This window comes from Pelodiscus sinensis, chromosome 1 (assembly GCF_049634645.1).
Source record: "Pelodiscus sinensis isolate JC-2024 chromosome 1, ASM4963464v1, whole genome shotgun sequence".
In the NCBI taxonomy this organism is placed as follows: domain Eukaryota; kingdom Metazoa; phylum Chordata; order Testudines; family Trionychidae; genus Pelodiscus; species Pelodiscus sinensis.
Window position 1 is genome coordinate 197,331,359 of NC_134711.1, and position 24,096 is coordinate 197,355,454.

Below are 24,096 nucleotides of genomic sequence, written 5' to 3' on the forward strand. Positions count from 1 at the left end.
GGCGCTTTTTCCGGAGGATCGGGGCCAGTATAGACGCTCTTTTCCGGCTTTTCTAAAAGCCGGAAAAAAGCGGCGGACATTTTTATTTAAATGCCGCGGGGGATATTTAAATCCCCCGCGGCATTTAAATAAAAATGTCCGCCGCTTTTTTCCGGCTTTTAGTAGGAATAAGAGCTTCAAAGTAGGAATAAGAGCCTCCGGAAAAGGGCGCTTTTTCCGGAGGATCGGGGCCAGTATAGACGCTCTTTTCCGGCTTTTCTAAAAGCCGGAAAAAAGCGGCGGACATTTTTATTTAAATGCCGCGGGGGATATTTAAATCCCCCGCGGATTTCCCTACTACGATAGCTGAAATTAACATGCCCCTTCCGGAAAAGGGGCCAGTGTAGACGTAGCCTATGTGTGAAACAGATTATTCCTTCCCAAGTGGTTTGTTAGTTACAGTCTTTCCTCTTTGTTTTTCTGTGGATAACTTTTAACAGAGATTACATTTTGGTGGATGTACATCACTCCAAAAATTACACTGAAAGTATCATAAGTAAATAAAACAGCTTACCGTATTTTCCGGCGTATAAGACGACTTTTGATGTTAAAAAACATCCCCCAAAAATCGGGGGTCGTCTTATATGCCGGGTATACAGCTTTGCGGCTTTGCAAAGCCTCGGGGGAAGCCGGCGGCGGGGCATCCCAGGCTTCCCCCGAGGCTTTGCAAAGCCGCGGAGGGGCTCCGGCGGCGGGGCAGCCCCGGTGTGTCCTCAGAGGCTTTGCTCCCGGTGTCCCTGGTCTGCTGGAGACGGTCCCCAGCAGACCAGAGGCACCGGGAGCAAAGCCGAAGCGGCGGCGGGGTGCCGCGCTTCTGAGACTTTGCTCTGGCAAAGCCTCAGAAGCGCGGGACCCCGCCGCTGCTGCGGCTTTGCTCCCGGTGCCTCTGGTCTGCTGGGGTCCGTCTCCAGCAGACCAGGGACACTGGTAGCAAAGCCGGGGAGGCGGAGGGGCGCTGGAGTATAAGACGAAAACCTATCTTTTAACTAAAAAATTAGGGGGTCGTCTTATACGCCCAGTCGCCTTATATGCCGGAAAATACGGTATATATGAGCAGAATAATTTAATTTAAGGGTTGTTATATCATGGATAACCTAAACAGTTTATAAATGAGCAAAGAGTAATCTTAAGTAAGTCATATGAATCCAAACAGTTTTTAAATCCAGTACTTAAAAGAAGGCATTCATAGAATACTAGAACTGGAAGGGTCCTCAAGAGGTCATCAAGTCCAGTCCCCTGCCCTCATGGCAGGATCAAGCATTATCTAGACCATCCTTGATAGATGTCTAACGTGCTCTTAAATATCTCCAGTGATAGAGATTCCACGACTTCCTTACACAATTTATTCCAGTGTTTAACTACCCTGATGGGTAGGAAGTTTTCCCTAATGTCCAACCTAAACCTCCCTTGTTGCAGTTTAAGTCCATTGCTTCTTGTCCTATCCTCCGAGGCCAAGGAGAACAGTTTTTCTCTCTCCTGCTTGTAACACTCTCTTAGGTTCTTGAAAACCACTATCATGTCCCCCCTCAGTCTTCTCTTTTCTAATCTAAACAAGCCCAATTCTTTGGTCTTCCCTCATAGCTCATATTCTCTTGACCTTTAATTATTCTTATTGCTCACTGTCATCAAGTCCAGTCCCCTATCCTTATGCTAGGACCAAGCATGGTCTGTATTCAAGGAATTGTCTTGAGATAGGCAATTTATAAATATAAACAATCTTAAATCTGAAATTAAATCCCACTAATTGTCTCTGTTTATCCAGTTGAGTTTGTTTCTTTTCGGAGTATACACAATTTTCTCTCTCATGTATGGCAGGATCTGACTATCCGTACAGGATATTAATATCCTGGAATCATGAAATTGACATGAAAGCCAAGCAGCTAGAACCTGTCTTTTCCCAGCTTTCCATTCCCAGCTGGGCTGCTGTCTGTTGGCTACCTGATAAAGGAGCCAAGAAACCCGATTGGCTGCCTCCTGCTGGGAGCATGGAACTGAGAGTCTGGAAGTGGGCAGCAGGGCTTTGATGGGGAGCTCCATGAATCAGAGAGCCCTGATTTTCAGCCGTCCACATTGCCCGTCCTTAGTTGCAGGAAACGCTTCTGGCGAGGATGTGTACCAACAACAGTAGGCGGGTAGTGTGGATGTCAGTCACCACAGTAATTATTGCAGTGTCTACAAGTCAACCTAACATAGGATGACTTAGGGCTGTTGTGTAGACATTCCTTACTGTTTCAATTATTTTTTACTTAGTCAATTTTCAGAGATTTTCCTTCACTGCCTTCCAGGTTTCATGGGAGTTGAAATTTTGTTTTAAATTAATCTAAAAAGCCTTATGATGTGTATAATCTTTCAGCACTCAAAACAGTCTTTTTCATCTCACTGCTTAAAGACAGTTACTTTAAATAGCCATCCAAGAAAGTATTGTCTCTTCTTGGCAGGCTCTAGAGAGGAAACTCGTGTCTTTCTGGGTATAGTAAGTAAGCTATCTGTCTATGCTTCAGCAACTAATTTCGCTATTAACATTTTATATACTTGTGTTATATTTTATTAGTAACTAGATACACGTATCAAATGACTTTGCTCTATTTGAACATAAAACATCTCCCATTCTCATGAAAATGACATTAGGAAATTATGAACTATGAATGTAGATGCAAATTAATATCACAAAATACATTTATTGAAGCATTTAAAGAACAAAGGGTTTTCATCTTTAAGCAGCCATGTGAATTTAGAAGTTAGAAAAGCCTTGTACATATAATTTCTCAACCATAAATGTTCTCCTTTACATCTAACGAATGAAGACTTTACCTCTAAAATAACATATTTTAATATTTCTGTAATTTTTGTGAGGGTTTTAAAACTTAGGCATTTTCTTTGAAAGGGGATGGGTGAATAGCCACGTTCTTGGCTTTTGAGAACATAAAGCATCCTAAATAGCATTATAAAAACTGTTGCTTGACATAAAATTAATCTCTTCTAAATTCTCCCTCATACTAGAGGGATGTGCTTTGGACTTTGTTTGGACAATCTTGCTGGTATTCTAGCCCAGTGGTTCAAGATATGCCATTTGCAGTACATTTACAACATACACTTAACTTCTATTATGTATTTTATATAAAAGCATAATAACCAGTATTTATCTACATCTTTAAAAACAATGCACACAGCATGGCTACGTCTACACTGGCATGATTTTCTGGAAATGCTTTTAACAGAAAAGTTTTCTGTTAAAAGCATTTTCGGAAAAGCGCGTCTAGATTGGCAGGACGCTTTTCCGAAAAAGCACTTTTTCCGGAAAAGCGTCCGTGGCCAATCTAGACACGCTTTTCCTCAAAATAGCCCCGATCGTCATTTTCGCGATCGGGGCTTTTTTGCGGAAAACACTACTGTGCTGTCTACACTGGCCCTTTTCCGGAACAGTTTTCCGGAAAAAGACTTTTGCCTGAACGGGAGCAGCACAGTTTTTCCGGAAAGCACTGATGATTTTACATTAGATCGTCAGTGCTTTTCCGGAAATTCAAGCGGCCAGTGTAGACAGTTGGCAAGTTTTTCCGGAAAAGCGGCTGATTTTCCGGAATAACTTGCCAGTGTAGACACAGCCCATGAGTTTAGAAAGTTAAAATGGAGGTAGACATTTGTCAAAGTTGCATTTCAAAGCCTGTATAAAACACACTTAGGGGCTATCTTTATTTGACATTTAGGGAGCCTGTCACTATTAAAATGAACTTTTCTTAGGACTCTCCTATAGCATTAACATTTAATATAATTAAATAATCTACTGAAAGTATAAACTTGTGTGTGTTCTTTAAGCATTGTGTGTTTTAAAAAAATTGTTAGTATTTCTTAAATTTGGTAAAGGCACAGGCAAGTTTGTATTGAACCAACATCTTAAGAATACTATGCAATCATATGTGTATATTATAGAAACTATGCAATCATATGTGTATATTATAGAAACAAATTCAGCATGTTTAGATTTCATTATAATATTTTCATGGAAAATAATTTTAGAATGGGGGAAATTCTTTTTCCAAGAACTTATGTAGTAGAATTCCATGGCTGTGTCTTTTTGTTGTCTATTATTTAAAGCTATCTTTATTTAAAGTTATAATTTACTATACAGTACATAATATAATGGAACAGTTGTGATGGAAAAATAGTGTAATAATTACAATGTCAGTAATTTTACTTTTCTTTCAACTAGGTAGCAATCCGCCATGGAAAAGTATTGGAACTTAGGATTGGTGGATCTGTAGAGGCCCCTGAAATAGGCATTAATGTAGTAAGTATTTGGTGTCTTTTATTACAGTAATTATTAGTTCTAGGTAAGATTTGTATTGTTCAGTTTGGTGTCTCATGAGGGGGGAGGCAATGTAGGATTGGTGTGTGAGACGGGCCGTAGGGAGGAGCCCCTGAAAGCACACATCACAGCTTGCCTGTCCAACCAGCCACAGGAACTATCCACTTTCCTGGTGCCCTCCCCAGAGTGCTTCTGGGGGCTCTAAATCTGAGGTAGGCTCCAGTCAGTGTGGATGCGCTATTTCAAAATAATTCTGATCTGTTTCGATGCTCTCCTGTACTGGGGACATGCTGTTTTGTGAGTTATTATTTCAATTTTACTTATTTTGAAATTATTTCCTAGTGTAGACATGCCTGGAATTGGATAGTCAGTTGGTAAATTGAGGCCAATGTTTTCTCTATTTTTGCATCAGTGTGCGAGATAAATTTTGTTATGTGCACTAAGGCATATGTACATGTGCACCAAGGCATATGTAAACGTGCACCACCAGTAGAAACACATGTTGCCAGCCATGAGAGGTTATGAATGCTCTGCTAATCAGCTCGGAAGCATTTGAATCTCTCCTGGGCAGCTGCTTTAACAGTCAGCTTACAGGGAACACTGGCTGAGATGCCAATTTATCGTAGGATAACTTATGGATCTCTGAATGCAGTATTTCAAAGTACTCACAAAGTAAGCATATAACCTTACCATGCTCTTACATTGTTAGTTTTTTCTTAAACTCAACAGGAATCCTTTAAATTCAATGGTGTTTATGCTGGTTCCACCCAAGGAATTCCCTTTTTGCTTCAGAACAAAGGAGTAGCACGTGCCAAGGTGGAGTTTGATTTATCCAAGTACAAAGACTTTACATTGACCTTCCAAGACCAGTCGGGTACTTTCTTTTGTTATCTCAGAATTGTAATTAATAGAAAAATAGATAATAGTAAAAGAAATCTAAGCGGAAGTTTTTCTTGTATAATCTTACTTATTCAATGTTGTATAGAAAGTTTAAAAGGATAATGTAAAGTAGTTCCTATTTCTTAGCTTTTAATATAAATTAGTCCATGATCTATTTTTGTAATATGACATGAATTTTACCTTGCCTGGACTACTTTTTATATTCAATATAAGAGTATCTTCTACAGAAACGATAGAAATGCTTTGGAGCAGGGGTGACATGGGGGAGGGGGGGGTCGGTCACAAGTGTGCCAATACCTCCAATTCTGTGGATGGGAAGGGCAAGGGGCTGCCCAGCAGCTGGTGGAGCTGGAGTCCCTGGGCATCTAGAGGAACTGGGGGGACCCTGGGGCCTGCAGTAGGGGTCTGGACCCCACATTCACTGGGAGCGGTGGGTGAAGTGGAACAGTGTAGTCTCAGCTCACTCTACTCCCCCTGGCTGTGTTGCTCTGTTTCTCACTGGTGAGTGTGGGTTATGGTTCCATCCCTCCTCCAGGGGGAAGGCCAAACTACAGGCTTTTGTCGACAGATACTGTCGACAAAGCTTATGCCGACAAAGAGCGTCTAGACTACATTCAGTACTGTCGACAAAGCAAGCCGCTTTGTCGACATGACAGTGTGGACACAAAGGACAGTGTAGATGCAATAGCGCCTTCTGTCGACAGAACTCTGTCGACAAAAGGCATTATTCCTCGTAGAATGAGGTTTACAGCCATCGACAAAACTGCTGAGTTCTGTCAACGTTATGTCAACAGAACTCAGTGGCAATGTAGATGCAGGTTTAGTTTTGTCGACAGTACTGTAGTCTAGACACACCCCGAGCAACATGCTGGGAGAGCAGAGTGAGCTGGGGCCGCACTGCTCTGCTTCCCCTGCTGCTTCTGATGAATGCAAGAGGTGAGGGGCTCTAGAGAATTTACTGGATCAGAGAAGTTAATGCCGGCCCCTCTGCTGCCACTATTGTCCACGGCCACCCTTTCTCTTCCACCAAATGTTCCACCCATCTCCACTTCTCCCCCCTCTCTTCCTGAGCTTGAATGCTGCAAATTAACTGTTTGTGGCACTCTGGAAGCTCTGGAAGGGCAGGGGAAGAGTTGCTGAGTATGGGGCCCAACTTTTCCCTGTGAGTGCTCCAACCCACAGGGAAACCAGACCACAGATGTTGCCAGACGAGGGAAGTCTGAAATGTAGTACAGGTTGAATCTCTATTATTATTTTAAGCATCCATCTTGTATAACTTGCATCAGAACAAATAGCCTTCTACATTACTAGGGGACTGCACCCCCTGCTCGCTACACTTGCCAACTCCCTCCAACCTTCCAAAAACCCCAACTTCCACTGATGTGGCCCCCAACTGAAACACCTCACTCCCCTTGTGCTCCTGCCTCATGGTGTGAGGAGGGGCAGGGAGGACTAAGTTTCAAGGCCTCAGGTGAGATGAATTCTTCTGGGGTTCCAGGGTTAGTAGATTTTGCGTCCCTCGCTAGACTTGGGGGTGGGGCCAAAAATGAGAGATTAAGTGCGCAGGTCATGGCTGCCAACGAGTGGGATAGGGATGGGGGTGCAGGATCTTGGCAGGAGGTGGGGTGCAGGAGAGGGTGAGGGTGCAGCTTCTGGCGAGGATGGAGGGTGCAGGGGAAGGCTGGGAGCAAGGTGTCTGGGCAGGAGGGAGAGTCCAGGAGCAGGATTGGGGTATGGAGTCTGGCCAGAGGGAAGGGTGTAGGAGCAAGGGAGGATGGAGGAGCAGACTGGGGGTGGATAGGCTGGGGGCAGGGTGCAGGAGGGGCTGGAAGTGTGGGGTCTTGTTGGAGGGTGTGTGTGAGGGTGGTGGAGGTGTAGGGTGTTGGCTTGGGGGGTATGAGTGAGCCATTTGGGGGTGTGGAGTCTTGGATAGGCTGTGTGAGGGGGTGGGGGTGCAGGGTCTCAGCTTAGGGGGTATGAGTGCGGGGGCTGGGAGTACAGTGTCTAGGCACAGCATTGAGTGAATGGGCTGAGGATCGGGGTCTGGGCATGAGGGGAGGGGGACCACTTACTTGCTTTCATGTGGCTCCCAACACGGTGCCCCAGGCATCGCCTCCTGCTGCTCCTATTGTCCAGATTCTGAAGCAGTGGGAAAAGCCTCCAGGAAGCACGTCTCTGCGCTGCTGTTCCTCCAGTTGGGGAGGGGGAAGGAAAGCGGCAGCATGTGAAACCATTTCTGGCTCCGCTTCTTCCCCACAAGCCAGATCCAGTGGGAGCCCTTGGGGCTTCCTCATCCCCTTCTGCAGGACTCCAGTGCTGGCACTCCAACCTTGTGGGAGGTGCTGCAGGGCTGGAGGGCCAACAGGGACTCCCTGCTGTGGGGGCAGCGAGGGGAGTCTGAGTTGAAGCTGCAAAAGAATCATATTTGGTTCAGAAGGTGGGGCTTTCTTGACAGAGTGTGAGAGAATGTGATGATGTCATTCTGTTATCCATCAAGAAAAACTTTTTTATATAAATAGAGAGAAAAGTATAATAAACCCTTCAAGTCAATACTGCTCAAAATCAAAACCGAACTAAATCCTGCTGCCTATTTAGCTTAAGATTTGTAAAATCATATCACTCAGAGCTCAGCAATTGCAGTTCTTCTTTGAGTGATGTCCCCGGGGGTGCTCCACTGTAGGTGTTGGGCTTGCCCCGGCGCCACAGAACGAAGACTTTTTTGCAGTAGCCGTACTCCGCTGGACCGTGCATACACGGTGGCATCTTGCGGTGTTCGCGCCATTTTGAGTGCATGCGCGGTCCGGCCCCGCCAGTTCCTCTCAACCACCTCAGGCTGCAGATGGAGTGAATTGCATCTCTCCAATCTTTTTCTCCTTCGCGTGAGATCCCCGCTTAAAGTTGTATATAAGTTCATTTTTCCTCTAATTCTTCCTTTTCCCGTCACTATCCTCCTAGTTAACATAAATAAATAAATAAATAAATTTAATACCTCAGAGTTGTTCCCTTCTCCTGTCCATACCTGTTTCATTTTTACGGTGTCTCCCTTAATGTACATAGTTCTGATAGTACAGTTTAGTTATACTTATTCAGTTAAAAAACAAACAAACAAAAAAACCCCATTGACATTGAAAATGCCGTCGTCACCCGGATTTAAGAAATGCAACACTTTCCGCGAGGCAATGCCAGCCTCCAATGGGCACTCCTTGTGTATCCGGTGTTTGAAAGAAGCCCATGTTCCACAAAAATGCCCACATTGCTTGAAGTTGACCGCAAGGGCCAGAAGAGATAGGGAATGAGACTAGATCTTTACCTACTATCCCGCACTCCAGAGTCAGCAAGGGAGACAAGCCTGGTACTTCAGGCACTGAGAAACCGTGTTCAAAACTCCCGCAGTATCAAAGCCAAAGAAACTGGCACAAGTGGCACTGCCGGCAGCACTGAGAGTTGCTTTGGCTCCACCCCCTACCAAACCTCCAGCACTGATGGACATCTCGGTATCGAGTGCATCGTCAGCACCGACAGTAACATTGTCGGCACCGGCAGGCACTGCCAGCACCAATTTCTCATTCCGGTGGCACCGGCGCTAGTGCCTTGGCACCGAGCACTCCCCGCCACCAAAGCCGTTCCCCATCAATAATATTCTCACCGTCACCATCTCCACTGGCACCGCGATCCCCAAGACCCTACCGTGATCAGTGGCACCGGTCACCATATTCTCCACACCAATGTCTACCATCTCCCTTTCTGGCATCCTACAGGGACCATCAACATCATCAGTACCAGCAATTTTCGACTTTTCCAGCTTCCTCCAGACGCTCATACACCCGTTTCCGATCTCCACGTTCTCCTCATATTCATCACTGGGAACATACCCACAGGTGCTCACCACTGGACAGCCTTTATCGACGCGATGACCGGTACCGTGATTCACGTAGTAGGTTCTCATACCACTATAGATTGAGATTGCATGGTAGATCATGTTGTGACTGCCTGTCTTCTAGGCACTCACCGGCTCCGGCCCCTCCTACCCCAATGGGACAACCAACGTCCCAACCTCAACTGCCATTAGAGCCAGAGGGCACCCACCCTGCCACGGAGGATCACCCACCAGAGTTGTTTCCTACCGATCAATCTTCCTCACCAGATGAAGCCGTGACAAACAACCAGAAACACTTACCTGTCAAAATGGTGCCGATTCATCTCCTGGTGCTCCACACACCACGAACTTCTGGAATCGACCCCTCTGCATGTGGTTCTCAATTATTTACTCCACCTAAAACACACAGGGTTGTCACTGGCATTCTTCAGGGTCCACCTAGCGGCAATCTCGGCCTTCAGATAGCCCATTGATGGTTCCTCCCTCTTTGCCCATCCAACCACGAAAAGATTCATTAAAGGTCTTCTGAACTTAAGCCCTCCCTGCAAGCCTACTCCCCCCCATGGAGCTTAGACATCGTACTTGAGGCTTTAGCTGCTCCACCTTTTGAACCACTCGCTACTATACCGCTTCAAACATTGACCATGAAGTTGGTCTTTCTTCTTGCAATTATGTCGGCACTCAGAGTTGGGGAATTTGCATCTCTTATGGCAACACCTCTGTATACCATTTTCAATAAGGACAGTATAGTCTTAAGACTTCACCCAGCCTTTATCCTGAAGGTATCATCAAGTTTTCATGTGAATGAACCAGTTGTCCTCCCATCTTTTCACCCGAAACCGCGTACTGCCCCACGAGAAGCGGCTTTACATATGCTTGACTTTCAGAGAACTCTGGCCTTTTACGTGGATCGCACAAAATCTTTCAGAAAAACTGACCGATTGATTGTGTCCCTGATTGGGAGCTCAAAGGGACATCCAATATCCTCCTAGCGAATTTCCAAACTCATAACCAGCTGTATAACCGAGGCCTATGCCTCAAGGCATATTCCGCTCCTGATACAGCCTCGAGCCCATTCTACAAGGGCAGTGGCAACTTCAACGGCCTTTCTCAAGGGTGTCCCCTTAAGGACATATGCAGAGCCACAATCTGGTCCTCTCATGACACCTTTATAAAACATTATGCCATACACCAGGAGAGGCACTCAGATACTACGGAGGCATCAGCAGTGCTCTCTTCAGCAGATAAATAGGGACTCCATTTTTCCCTCCTTCCTGCTCGATGGAATACTGCTGTTTAGTCACCTAACGTATGTCTAGACTACATGGCTCCATTGATGGAGCCATGTAAAATAGTTTACTCAGCATAGTCAAAGAAGCGGGGATTTAAATAATCCCTGCTTCACTAAATAAAAATGGTCGCTGCACTGTGCCAACAATCGGCTGATCCGGCACAGCGCGGCAGTCTAAATGCAGCGCGGTCGACAAAGGAAGCCTTTGTTGATTGCTCCAGTAAACCTTGTTTCAAGGAGCCTTTACTGGAGTGGTTGACAAAGGCTTCTTTTGTCGACCGTGCCGCGTCTAGAGTGCCGCGCTGTGCTGGATCAGCTGATTGTCGGCAAAGAGTGGCGGCCATTTTTATTTAATGAAGTGGGGATTATTTAAATCCCCTTTTCATTGACTATGCTGAGTAAACTACTTTACATGGCTCCGTCGACGGAGCTATGTAGTCTAGATGTACCCCACAGTGGAGCACCCACGGGGACATCACTCGAAGAAGAAAGCAAAGTTACTCACCTCGGTGCAGTAACTGTCGTTCGTCAAGATGTGTGTCCCCATGGGTGCTTCACTACCCGCCCTCCTCCCCACTTTGGAGTCCATTTTTCCTTTATGCCTTTCAGATTCCAAGGTGGCCTCGAGGAACTGGCGAGGGCCAGACCGCGCATGCATTCAAAGTGGCGCGAACACCGTGAGATGCCACTGTGCATGCGCGGTCCGGCCGGGTGCTGCTACTGAAAAAAAGTCTCCATTCTGCGGCGTCAGGGTAAGCCCAGCACCTACAGTGGAGCACCCACGGGGACACACATCTCGAAGAACGACAGTTACTGCACTGAGGTGAGTAACTTCGCTTTTCTTTGCACTAACCACCAGCTCTTTGGCTTATGGTTGTTTATCCCAGTGGCGGTTTGTGTGTTGAGGAAATTAGCAGTGTATTTCCATCTGACTTTATTGCTCAGCATTTGCAGTCTTCTCCCAACTGCTAGAATGTCAGGGGCTGAGGAGGAAGTATTTGCCTCTTTGTCCTGTAACTGTCAGTCTCCAGGCTTCCTGCTCAGCACTTTTTGTTGCAGTCTGTACTGTTCCATTGATTTAAAACCCTGCTAAGGTCTCGGTCAATATAACTGTTTGATGCATGTGGTGAAATGTTTTACCAGTCAGAGGGGAAAAATCATGAGTATTAATTCCTCTGGGAGATTGCTTGGGTTTTGAAGTTGATCAAAAAGCTCCCCAAACAAGGTTAAGAGATTATCTGCATTGCCCAGTGTGAGTTGCTGATAAAGAGGTGACTGAAGCTGATGATACTCTCAATAGTCCAGCTAATGCAAGGGACTGGGAGTCTGTTCTCCCTTGGAAGCATGTAAGAAGAATACAATCACAGGGCTACAGCGCTTAATTTTTGCTGGGTCTGAGTCCCCACACATCTTGGCTTGGCAAGTCACTTTCTGTGCCAACCTAAGAATATATGAGGTGGGGAGAGGAACAACAACGACAGGTATTCTCTGACTTCAGGTTAGTTTCCCCATATGGGCACAGGCGGTGGGGTCCAAGGGCTAAGGGTAAGGAGTGAGTGCAGGAGTTAGGGGCATAAGAGGGCTTTCCAGGCTTCCCAGCCAGTGCTTACTTTATGCCAGAGCTAAGCCTTGACACCTTTTTCAATATAAGTTTAGTACTGCAGAGATATCTACCTGCCCTGAATTGTGTTGTTATATGTCATCTTTGGGACAGCTGACTTTCTCTGAAATGTTGCTGGGTAAAAAACATTAAACCAGGCAATTTCTGGCTTATATGAAGTATAGTTATCCTTAATTGTGTGACTAAAGACAGCGAAGGCTCTCTTGGAGGATGCACTGTGTAACACTTTGTGCCTGAAGCCAACACCCTGGCTGTGGCCCTTCACACAGCCTCTTTCTCTTTACAGGAGGCAGGGTGCACAGCTTGCTAAACCATACTCATCACAGGCAAAAGTGAAAGCCACTCTATAGTTCTGGACTCCCTTCTCAGAGCAGTCTCTGTGTTGGTGCTGAGGAAGTTTGTTTTTACTTCTAATCTGGCAGCTTCTTCCCTGGGCCACTTACCCAAACAACTCCTCCCAGTGCCTCCCCCGGTACCTGCAAGTGAGTGTGAGTGTACATGCACATCCTCCTTCTGGTCCATCACTCCTTGTCTTTCTCCTCTCCTTATCTTGGGGGGGGGGGGGGGCAGGGGGAGAACCTTTTAAAGCAGCCCCACCAGCTTTAATTGGCTGTAGGTGTTTAATTAGCTTACTTCTTCCGGCAAGCCATTAACTAGCCTCAGGTGTCCACCTGCCTTCATTTTGTGGCAGCAGTCTCTAGGAATTCATTCAGGGAAGAGAAAGCTATACCTGTTTCTCTTCTGGTTTGGAGGCTTCTGGTTTGGAGTCTGTTACACTTATGAGGTATCATTCTAAAAGTCTTGTTCTGTTAAACATTAGTGCCTCGGATTGTATGTGCTATGAAGTTTGCTAGGTATATTGTACTGAAACATGTTGTGAGGTTGAGTACATCCACATGCCACTTTTCAGGTACAATAATAAAAGGCCAAACAATGTTGATGGCTTATGGAGGAAATGCACACAAGCACAAGGATTATCTCAGGAACTATGTACAATAGAAACATTTCAGAGATAGCATTTCACAATGGGAATTTTTTGACCCAAGTCACAGCAAAAGAGCTTTCCAGCATGTTGGAAGAAGATATAAAGGGGGGAAGTGACACCATGACTGTACTTCACTGTTCCTTACAACAACATACCTGAAAGTACAGGAGGAAAAGAGGGAAATAGTAGGGGAAGAGAGGAGAGGAGAAGTGTTGTCCCCAGGCAGGAAAGAAAGAAGCCTCTGGAAGTAGGATTTCAGAGATGGAGAAGCAGCTGTTTGCAGCTCATAACCTATGTGGCTGATTACCTGACTTTAAGATTCTATACAGAGGCTCAGGAAATATACAGAATAAGTGGTGGTAAAAGATCAGGACAGGGAGCAAAACCCCCCATGCTGCTTTCACAGCATTTTAAGCTGCCACACAATTTAGGAAAATTATCCTGGCTTATTGCAGTATCATGTCTGTTGGAGAGAGAGGCAGCTGTTTCTGCACAATAAATCAACATGAGGGATTTAATGTAGGATCCAGAGAGGGGAAGGCAGCTTCATAGACTGAACTGCAGATAGCTGCTTCCCTAACTTTGAGATCCTATATTTAGAGACCTACACAGGTAGAAAATTTATATCTGTATCTGGTCCACAATCTGAAAAATGGTCTGTGGATGTAAATATCCATGGGTATAAAGTGGATATCCATGGATTTTCATGGCTGTACTGTGCTGCTGCCCTTTGAAAAGAGTATGTGTCTTCCATTTTTAATAGAGTGGATTGCAGATTGTTGGGTTAGAGAGGGTTTAGGAATTTGTCCCATGAAATTATGGGATAGTTCTGAATGACACCGAGTCAAATGGGGCTGTATCTACACTGCAAAATAATAGCTCTTGGATCTTGGATCTCATCTTGAATTGATGTTGGACCCCTAGCCCTGTGGTGTCATGGGACCCTAGGTCTGGGCATGGGTAAATGCAATTGCAGTGTAGTTGCATGGTGGGGGAGGAGGAATTAGGCTTGAGCCTGGATTTATGCTTTAGTTTATGTAGACATATCCTCAGTATAGGCAGGGGCAGCCCATGGATGTAGGCAACCTCTGCAGTTGCTTAGGGCGCCGCGTTAAACACGGCGCCCAATGATGATGTCATGCCATTGAGGGCTATGGAGGCAGGGTCGCCGATTGCGCATTCCTCCTAGGGCGCCAGTTGCTGGCAGCTCTCCTCGAGCCGCTCCTGAGTATAGATACTCACTATAGCAACTGGAGGGGTTCTTCCGTCACTGTAGTTAGTCCACCTCAGGTAGAGGTGGTAGCTTAGGTTGACTGTAGAATCCTTATGTTGGCCTACTGGGAGTTAGGCTGGCTTAACTATGTAGCTCAGAGGTTGGATTTTTCATGCCCTTTAGTGACATAGCTGGATCGATCTAACTTTTTAATGTGGATCTGGCCTCAGAATCCTTCTGGGGGAAAAAAAAAGCAATTGGTTAACATTATGACAATGAAAAAAAGAGTTAGAAACACCAGTGATAATAGCCCAATCACAACAGCAGCAGGATATCTATTTTTTTCATTTTTTTTTCATTTTTACATATAAATTTTAATAGGCTTGTTGGGGAACTCTTCCTTCTTCTGCAATCCAGGAACTCAGAGTATGTCTACATTGCAGAGTTTTTCCATCAAAACAGCCATTTTTTCTGGGAAAACTACCCTTATATCCACACTGCAATTGCATTCTTTTGACAGAAAGTCAAAAGAATGCAGGGGGTTTCCTGACAGCTGTAAACCTCTTTCTACGAGGAAGAAGAGGAAGAAGCCTTTTTCCAGAAGAGCTCTTTTGGAAAAACATGTGTGTGGATAGGAAAGAAGTGTGTTTTTTGTTTGTTTGTTTGAAAGAAGAGGCCTCCAGGAAAAAGCACACGTCCCCTAGTGGCCACTCTGTCCATAGTAATCACAACTTAAATGCGAGATAGCGTCCAATAAATGTGGACACTATCTTTCAAAAAAGCAGATTGCTTTTTTGATGCACTTTTGCTGTGTGGACGCTCTCTTTCAAAAGAAGTTTTTTCAGAAGATCTCTTCTGAAAAAGTTTCTTCCGAAAGAAGCCTGTAGTCTAGATGTAGCCTCAATGGTGGAAGTTCTAGAGATTCACGTGTAAACAACCGGCATGTGAATGGGATATGTCATGCATTGACTCTCGTACCATTAATTCAGAGTGTAGTTTAGAAACCCTTTGAGCTAAGGTAAGACTCTGTTGTGTTATCTTCAGTAGCACAGAATGAACATAAATATTCTTGTAGGTTCATTATTTTAGTAAGTATTTTTTCCTGGAGCAATCTTTTTAAAATGAAAATTGAAGATAAAAGACATGATTCTCAGAGGTACTAGCACACCCGATCCTGATGATGTAAATGGAAGCTGTTGATGACCAGCACTTCTCAGGGTTAGATTGTATCTTACCACTAAGAAATAGTGAATTGAGCCATAATACATCACCAAGAAAATTATATCCGCCCTATATTGGAAATCATTTTGTAGTATAGTTGCTTTTACAAATGTTTGACATATACTATTGTAACACTTAATTATCTCTGTATTTTGTCTCACAGTGGTTGATTATTATCCTTGGAGGCCATATTTATATTCTGTGGAGTTAGAAGGGAAGTCGACATTGCAATGTTCATTGTATTTCACGCCAACAGAAGTAAGTTTTATAGAACAGCAGTAATGATAATAACTTTAAATGATGCATTTAATACATTTTCTAAGATCTGAGAAAATAGACATCCTGCATATTTTGGGTAAAAAGAGTACTTAGTAGTTAAAACCAGCAAATATTTAAATAATAATGGCCTTGGAAGAGTCTTGAAAAAATAATCTTGTTCTTAAGGAAATAAATTCTGAAGTCCTATATAACTGTTACTTTTTACTTTGTCCTTCAGAGTCATATAATAAGTTTAAATTTATTGCTTCAAGCCCTTTGTACATATTTTGGGTTTTTGGTTTCTGCTGATGGTGCACATTTGTACAGTCCCGCAGTATTAACAAATTTATTAGGCATAAACATTCATGAAAGACAGCTCACTTTTTCAGATGCTTGAAGGGGGAAAAAAAGGGAGTGTGACATCAGTGCTGTTTAAATCAGAGCAGATGTGGCTCCCCTCCAACAGTGGTAAATAAGTTGTATTCCAGCAGTTAGACCCCACTAGGGACTTAGCTCTGGGAAGAGGCATGCCTCACTCCCCTGGCTTTTAAAGTATGCTTTAACTGCGTCAGGCCTATGCCAGTTAGCAACCCTCATGTTGTTTGCTTTCACTACTTCTGAGAAGCCCACATCTTCGAGAAGTGTCAGATGTGCAGACCTTTTTGTCCCTTGACAATAAAAGGCAGGGTCATCCTGTTAAAGGCCCTACTCATAGAGTTCACTCTTGTTCCCCAAGACCAGTGCTCGGCTCGGCAGCGAGCACCAGTGCCTTGGTGCAGAATACTCCCCTGGCCCTGTCAATCTAGCACCAGGCATCTTCAGTGGTTCCATCCAAGAGGTCCAAAAAAGTGGGCAAGGACACCTTTCCTTGTAAATTGAAGACAAAGTACACAAGGCAGCACACGGGAGAATATGAGCCTGACAAGACACCAGTCCAGGTGGAACAGGACAGCTCTCCTTTTTCCCCGCTGTCCACCATGAGTATCCAAGTTCCCTCAATCCTGAAGGCATTTCAGATGACTCAGGACTATGAGTTGGCACTGCCTGGGCCTCTACATAGAGGGAAGTCATTGTGTCTGGTGCTCTTGCTTTCCTACTCAGGTGGAGAAGAGAGCCCTCCCATTGCCCCGTATGGTCTGTGAGGGAGATATCAGTAGGTCTGAACCATTATCAATGCATGGTACTTCCCTTTGGACTGGCCATGACCCCAAGGGTGCTTACAAAGTGCATGTTGGTGGCAGTGGCTTATCTGAGGTGCCAGGGCATCCAGGTCTATAGCTATCTCGACAGCTGACAGCTCGGAAGCCAAGATTCAGGAGGGTGTCACTCTTCTGCTGAGCATGTGTTAGAGGTTGTGGCTCCTGGTAAATGACAAAAAGTCGATGTTAGCACCAGTTCAGAGGTTCATGTTCATTGGTGCAGTGCTGGACTTGACCATAGCTTGAGCATCACTTCCTTGAGGCCTTGATGATCCTTATAGCACAAGTCTCCATAGTGCTGCTGACCATGGCCAGGGGCTACTTTTGCATCCTTGGACACATGGCAGCATACACACACATGGTGCACCTCACCAGGCTCATGAAGCTGTGGGTGGCCTCGATGTAATCTCCTGTAAGACACCCCAGAAAATCCAGGACTGGGTGCTTACCATTTTGCATCAGGTCCTTCCCTTAGGTGGTAGTCTGTGCTGGAGAATGTCATGTCAGGCATACCCTTCCAGTTGGCTTAACACTCCATAAAACTGGTATCCGACCCTTTGGATCATGGATGGGGCACCCATCTTGGCATGTTCCAGATGCAGAGAGAGTGGTCTCTGGATGAATCAGACCTCCATATAAATATCAAGGAGCTTATGGTTGTTCATAGGGCGAGTAAAATGTTCCTCCCTTACCAGTCAGGTCCGAGTCCTCACAGACAACATGGCCATGATGTTTTACATCAGCACGCAGGGAGGGGCCTGCTCTGTGCCTACTCATTGCCCTACCAGCCTGCTGCCCTGCCAGCCTGCTGGACATATGTATGTTGCTGGACCAGAGAGTCCTAGTTTACAGAGGTTCAACCTGTACTGACTTTTTACTAGTGCTTTTTATGTAGCCTGTTAAGGTAGGCAAGTTATTTAGATGAGTTGATGTATCCCCTGGAAGACCTCTGTGTACCCAGTTTAAGAACCATTGCTCTAAGGCATGATTCCTGATCCCATGATTTCTTCATCCACTGAAGACAGAGTCCCTTAGGCCATTATTTTTCTGATGGGGGTGGTGGTAAGGAAGCCAAACATCTCTTCCCAGAGTGCTTCATCATTAAATAATTAAAAATCAAAATATAAAAAAACATACCCAAAGGAGGAATTGAATGTGCAACCCATCACTATTCCTAGCACCACAGTTTTGCCGTACTATTTTTTTCCCTGTGGCAAATCCTAGGGTAGATTAAAAAGTAGAAGTGCCGACACTGGCGTTGCTAGATGGTGCAGTGATAAACTTAGTGCATATCGCAGAGATTTATGCTAGTGGCTAAAAGACCTATGAACATAAAGCTACTGTAAGTTATTTTCTGTATTTAATTAATTGTAATATTCAATTACAGTTGTCACATGAATTGTTGCTTGGTATTACCGAAAAGTAATTTTTAATATTTGTTCATACTGTAATGTTGCTTTATTACAGCTATTGCCCAGCAATTGATATAATTTGTGATGTTAACAATAGGAGTATCTAACTTCAGAGAGTCTTCAGCAGTTTTCATTCTGTTTTAAAATGGTCTAGTAGTTGAAAGAAAATCTTATAATATTCAATTAAACCTCTTGTTTAATTATTTCATTTTTAAATTGATACACCATTGTTAAATATCAGAGTTAAAGGTTATAGTCTCCTCCGTAGGAATGTCACATCTCATGTCAAAAGTATGACATTTAAGAAAGAGGGATACATCTACTGTTAGTGTGCTCTGTGCTGTACATGACATAAATAAGCACAACCCCCAAATCCCTTATTCACATAGGTGGTTGTATTGAATCCATTGTGGATATGCATGGAAAAAGGATTTTTCATTAATAAATAGTGCTGGATAGGAAATGGTTTGGGTATTTTTAAAGGAAAGTTTTAAAAAAACAGTTTTGGTTTTTGATTAGAAGGTTTTTAGTCAGTTTTTCAAAGAAAAATCAAAATTTCCCATGTAGATCAGAGGCTTTAAGCCAAAAAAATTATCTAGTTCAAAAGCCCAATTTTCTGTCAAAAAACAATTTACATGGAAAATTCTTGATCATCATCTCTAATAAGTAAAGATTTACAAAGTCAGGTGTTGTATGATGATCATAAATACAAATAGTAGATACAATTTCAGGTTTCACAAATTATTTATGTTTAAGAGAGCTGTCTGCACTTTTTTGTCACCTTTTAAATGATAGAGCATGTTTGAAAAATGATGCTCAAGACTGGAATTAATAGGGGTATTACAATTATTTTTATAGAAACAAAATTATAGAATAGTGAACATAATCAGTGTGTAATTTATAATGATGTCATAAGGAAACTAACAAAGGGAACCTGGGGTTTATAAACAGTTACCAGGTGCCTCTTTCATGAGCTGAGTTTTTTTTATTTTATTTTAATGTATTCTTTTTCAATGTATCTCCATTTTATTTCTCCCCCCCCATGTATACACTTTCTCAATCATTCTGGGTAATCATGCTAAGCCATGAGAGCAGCTAATTTCCAGTGAGTATATTATTGTCTACCTGGCAGGGGGCAGCTTACTCATTTACAAAGCAAGGCGTGCTACACTATGCTTAAAATTTACAACCCTGTGGTGGCTGCACACTGATAGTTAATGTAATAGCTGATAGCTGGCAACAGTAGCACTGCCTAATGTTAAATGGAGACAGCTTTGAAAACTATTCTTGTTGCCCAGTATGGCAGAACCGAAGGCAGCATCTGGAAGTGTATATACCTCCCTAGCATGCTTTAGCTTTTCTTTAATTTAATTCATTGAATCTAAAAGTGGTTTTTAAAGTTACAGACTAACACAGCTACCCCTTGGAGTCATTTAAAGTAAAATACTAATAAGAAAGTATATTTCCATGAAGAAAATAGATCCAAATCCAGTATCTCTTTCCAAACAGAATTTATTCAGTCTTAAGATCCTTATTAACCCTTTAACATTCAGAATGAATATATTTTTTTTGGCTTTGCTCTGTTCTCTCCTCTCCCCACCTGCCTTTTCTACAACTCTCTCACTCTTAAGAGCTCTAATATGCTCTTTCCTTCCAACTATCCCCCGGGTCAAAACCAACTTTGACCTGCTTCTCAACTGCCAATTCCTTACTCTGTTTCTCTTCTTGAGTATCTGTTCCCATGACCTAATGGTCACTTGTGGGTGGGTATCTGCTTCTATCCAACTTGTCTTCCAGGATGTGTCTACACTGCAGCCGTAGCTTATATTGTTTCAATCTTATTTCAATGTTATATTGAAATAAAGCGCTATTCTGAAACGTCCCTTAATCCTTGTGCAATGAGGTTTACAGGGTTGTCGTAATAGTAAGCCCATTATATTTTGATATAACGGGCTTTCTCCTAAGATGTGGAGTAGCTGTTGGTATCCCAAAATAGTTCCGCTGTGTAGACATAGCCCCAATTGTCAGAAGGCTTCTTTTCCAGTGGAGATGCATCCTTCAACTTTTGTCTACTTCTGCCAGAACTGCAATAAACCCTTTCTGCTCTTGTTGTAGACATAATTTCCTACAGAAATGACTTCCGAATACAACAAATACAACTTGCAGTTTAAGATTTACATTGTTCCTAAGAAACTAGACATGAGAAATACCATACTTTAAAAAAACAACTACTGAACTATTCACAGGTTGTTTTTTTTCTAGTTGAGTTGACCAAGGTTACAAACAGGGTCGGAGTAATGCAAAATCCATGTATCCCACATTTCAGTTCTTTTACTATGTGAAGAAAAATAAAGCAAGATTTTATGCAGCTTTTAAAAACCTTGAATGCAATTAGTGGTTGCTCTAGCTAATAATAAGCTTGGTGAAGGATTCCTACCTGCCCCCAAAAGCCCCTAACCAACAAACAAATAAAAAAATAAAACAACAGTGTTTGTCTCAACAAATCATATGACCATTAGCAGAACTTTAGTAAATATGGTTGTGTGAGAGTCCAAACACAGACATTTAAAATTATTTATTTTTTGGGCCTACAAAAACAATGTAATTAATTAGTGCTTCTGTGATTAGATACCCTAAATAGAATCAAACAATATTAGTACTTTATGACAAAGGATTGCTAGAATGATGACCAAAGAGGTTCTGCTACACGGATTACATGCTATTCCAACTTCTTATAGGGGTTTACAGTCCCCAAGACTTTCAATTTCGTTTGAAAGATTTGGATTTTTGAGTTTAATGGGAACTGGTGCAGACCCTGCCATGAGAAAAAGCAGCATATATCATTAAAAAGACACAAGCCAAGGACACCTTTTCAATATAATATCTGTATATACCCTGTCACATCTAAAAAATTCACCCTTTTTTCTCCATTTCAGTATGTTTTTATATGGTTTCCCTCATAAGTGATGATTGAGTTGTATATTATATGTTGCATTACTCAAGATGAGTTATTTTTTCAAAATTTACCATGTTAGACTGTGTAGCCATTTGGGGATGGTGATTTTTTGCTTGGTAGCTTATGTGAGCTGCTGAGGCACAATGGGACTAAATTTTGTGGCAGCAACACATAAATTACATAGCAATATTATTTTATTATACTATTGTGAAATACTCTTTATACTTACCATCACTCCTACTTATGGACATGCAACTTTGACCTTACATTGACAATAGCTAATGTATTTTACATCAGTGACTATTTTTCACAGTGATTATTTTTTGAAACAAAAGACAGGACTATGTAGTAATTTAAAGACTAACAAGATGGTTTGAAAGCTCATCACCTAATAAACCATCTTGTTAGTCTTTAAAGTGCTGCATAGTCCTGTCTTTTGTTTCAGCTAGATCAGACTAACACGGCTGCATCTCTATCATTATTTTGGCTGCATCTCTATCATTTTTTTTGAGGATGTGTTTTCCACTGGCCTCCCCAGACAGTCCAGCTCTGCTTATAGATCTTCAGCTTCTGTAGACAGGCTGTTTAGACAGCACAGTGAACCTCATTCCATTGTGCCAAGAATGGGGAGTGTGTTTAAAAAGCGGCTCCCCAGGCAGACTAGCTCCCGCCAACCAGCCCACGCTGCTATCTCGAATACAGAGACAGCATCATGGCATGGCAGCAGCCTCTGTCTGCGGGGGACCCAAGCTTCCCGTGGACAGAGGCTGCTCTGGCATCCCACGGTGTAGCCTCTGTTTGTGTTGGGTCTGGGTTTGGGGAGCTGATACAGAGGCAGCAGCGCAAGGTGGCAGGGTGCTCTGGGGAGTGGGGCTGGGAGCGCACTGGCTGCTGATCCCAACCCGGGAGTGGGGGAGGGGAGAGGGGGAGAAGCATTTCAGTAACCTTGTAATCACTAAGAATTGTTGCGATTACATGATTACTAAAATAAACAATTTCTAACATCCCTAATACAAACACATAGAAAGCTTATCATTTCATTAATAGAAAATGACATGCACAAATTTTGTTGTCCCAAATGGAGCTTCCCAAACACTTCCATCCAAATCCACACTAGTTCAGATGAAACAAATGAACCAAATTTATTAAATACAGAAAGATAGTTTTTAAGTGATTACAAGTAACAAGGCATACATGTTAAGAGTTGGTTACAAAGAAATAGAAGCTAAAATGCAATCTAATATCTAATTTAACAAGCTAAGTGAGTTCAAAGCAAAATGTCTCTCTCATCATATGATTTTTTGTAAAAGCGACAAGGAGTTCTGTAGCACCTAATAGACTAACAGATGTATAGGAGCATAAGCTTTCGTGGGCAAAGATCCACTTTGTCAGATGCATGTAGTGGAAATTTCCAGAGGCAGATATAAATATGCAGGCAAGAATCAGGCTAGAGATAACGAGGTAAATTCAGTCAGGGAGGATGATGCCCACTTCTAGCAGCTGATCTGGAGGTGTGAGCACCAAGAGAGGAGAAATTGCTTTTGTAATTGGCTAGCCATTCACAGTCTTTGTTTAATCCTGAGCTGATGGTGTCAAATTTGCAGATGAACTGCAGCTCAGCAGTTTCTCTCTGAAGTCTGGTCCTGAAGATTTTTTGCTGCAGGATGTCTACCTTTAAATCTGCTATTGTGTGTCCAGGGAGATTGAAGTATTCTCCTACAGGTTTTTGTATATTGTCATTCCTAATATCTGATTTGTGTCTATTTATTCTTTTGCGTTGGGACTGTCCAGTTTGGCCAATGTATATAGCAGAGGGACATTGCTGGCACATCTTGTGCAGGTAAATGAGCCAGTGATGGTGTGGCTGATCTGGTTAGGTCCTGTGATGGTGTTGCTGGTGTAGATATGTGGGCAGAGTTGGCACCAAGGTTTGTTGCAGGGATTGGTTCCTGAGTTAGAGTTACTGTGATGTGGTGTATAGTTGCTAGTGAGAATATGCTTCAAGTTGGCGGGCTGGCTGTGGGCTGTGGGCTTGGCCTGCCTTCCAAGGCCTGTGAAAGTGAGGGATTGTTGTCCAGGATGGATTTCAGATCACTGATGATGCATTGGAGAGGTTTTAGCTGAGGACTGTAGGTGATGGCCAGTGGTGTTCTGTTGGTTTCTTTTTTGGGCTTGTCCCGCAGCAGGAGGCTTCTGGGTACACATCTGGCTCTGTTGATCTGTTTCCTTACTTCCTCGTGTGGGTATCATAGTTTCAAGAATGCTTGTTGAAGATCTTGTAGGTGTTGGTCTCTGTCTGAGGGGTTGGAGCAAATGCGGTTGTACCTCAGTGCTTGGCTGTAGACAATGGATCGTGTGGTGTGTCCGGGATGGAAGCTGGAGGCATGAAGGTAGGCATAGCGGTCAGTAGGTTTTCGGTATAAAGTGGTGTTTATGTGACCGTCACTTATTTGTACCGTGGTGTCCAGGAAGTAAACCTCCTGTGTAGACTGGTCCAGGCTGAGGTTGATGGTAGGGTGGAAGCTGTTGAAATTGTGGGGGAATTCTTCCAGAGTTTCCTTCCCATGGGTCCAGATGATGAAGTTGTCATCAATGTAGCATAGATCGAGAAGGGGTGTGAGTGGACAAGAGCTGAGGAAGCATTATTCCAGGTCAGCCATAAAAATGTTGACATATTGTGGGGCCATATGGGTGCCCATAGTGGTGCCACTGGTCTGGAGGTATATATTGTTGCCAAATTTGAAATAATTGTGTGTGAGGATAAAGTCACAGACTCAGCCACCACTTGTGCTGTGGCATCATCAGGGATACTGTTCCTGAT

General features: G+C 43.4%; 1 protein-coding gene across 5 annotated transcripts in view; it reads left to right on the forward strand.

Annotated features, from left to right (window-relative positions):
* CFAP47 (cilia and flagella associated protein 47) overlaps positions 1-24,096 on the forward strand; it is a 665,273-nt gene that overhangs the window by 73,052 nt on the left and 568,125 nt on the right. For all 5 annotated transcript variants that reach the window (XR_012898421.1, XM_075913261.1, XM_075913262.1 and 2 more), the window contains exons 19-21: positions 4,247-4,324; positions 5,072-5,216; positions 15,614-15,708. Coding sequence is in view for 4 of the 5 variants with exons in the window: in XM_075913261.1 (XP_075769376.1) it covers positions 4,247-4,324; positions 5,072-5,216; positions 15,614-15,708 (318 nt within the window). In the remaining variant the exon portion in view is untranslated. The remainder of the gene's footprint in view (positions 1-4,246; positions 4,325-5,071; positions 5,217-15,613; positions 15,709-24,096) is intronic.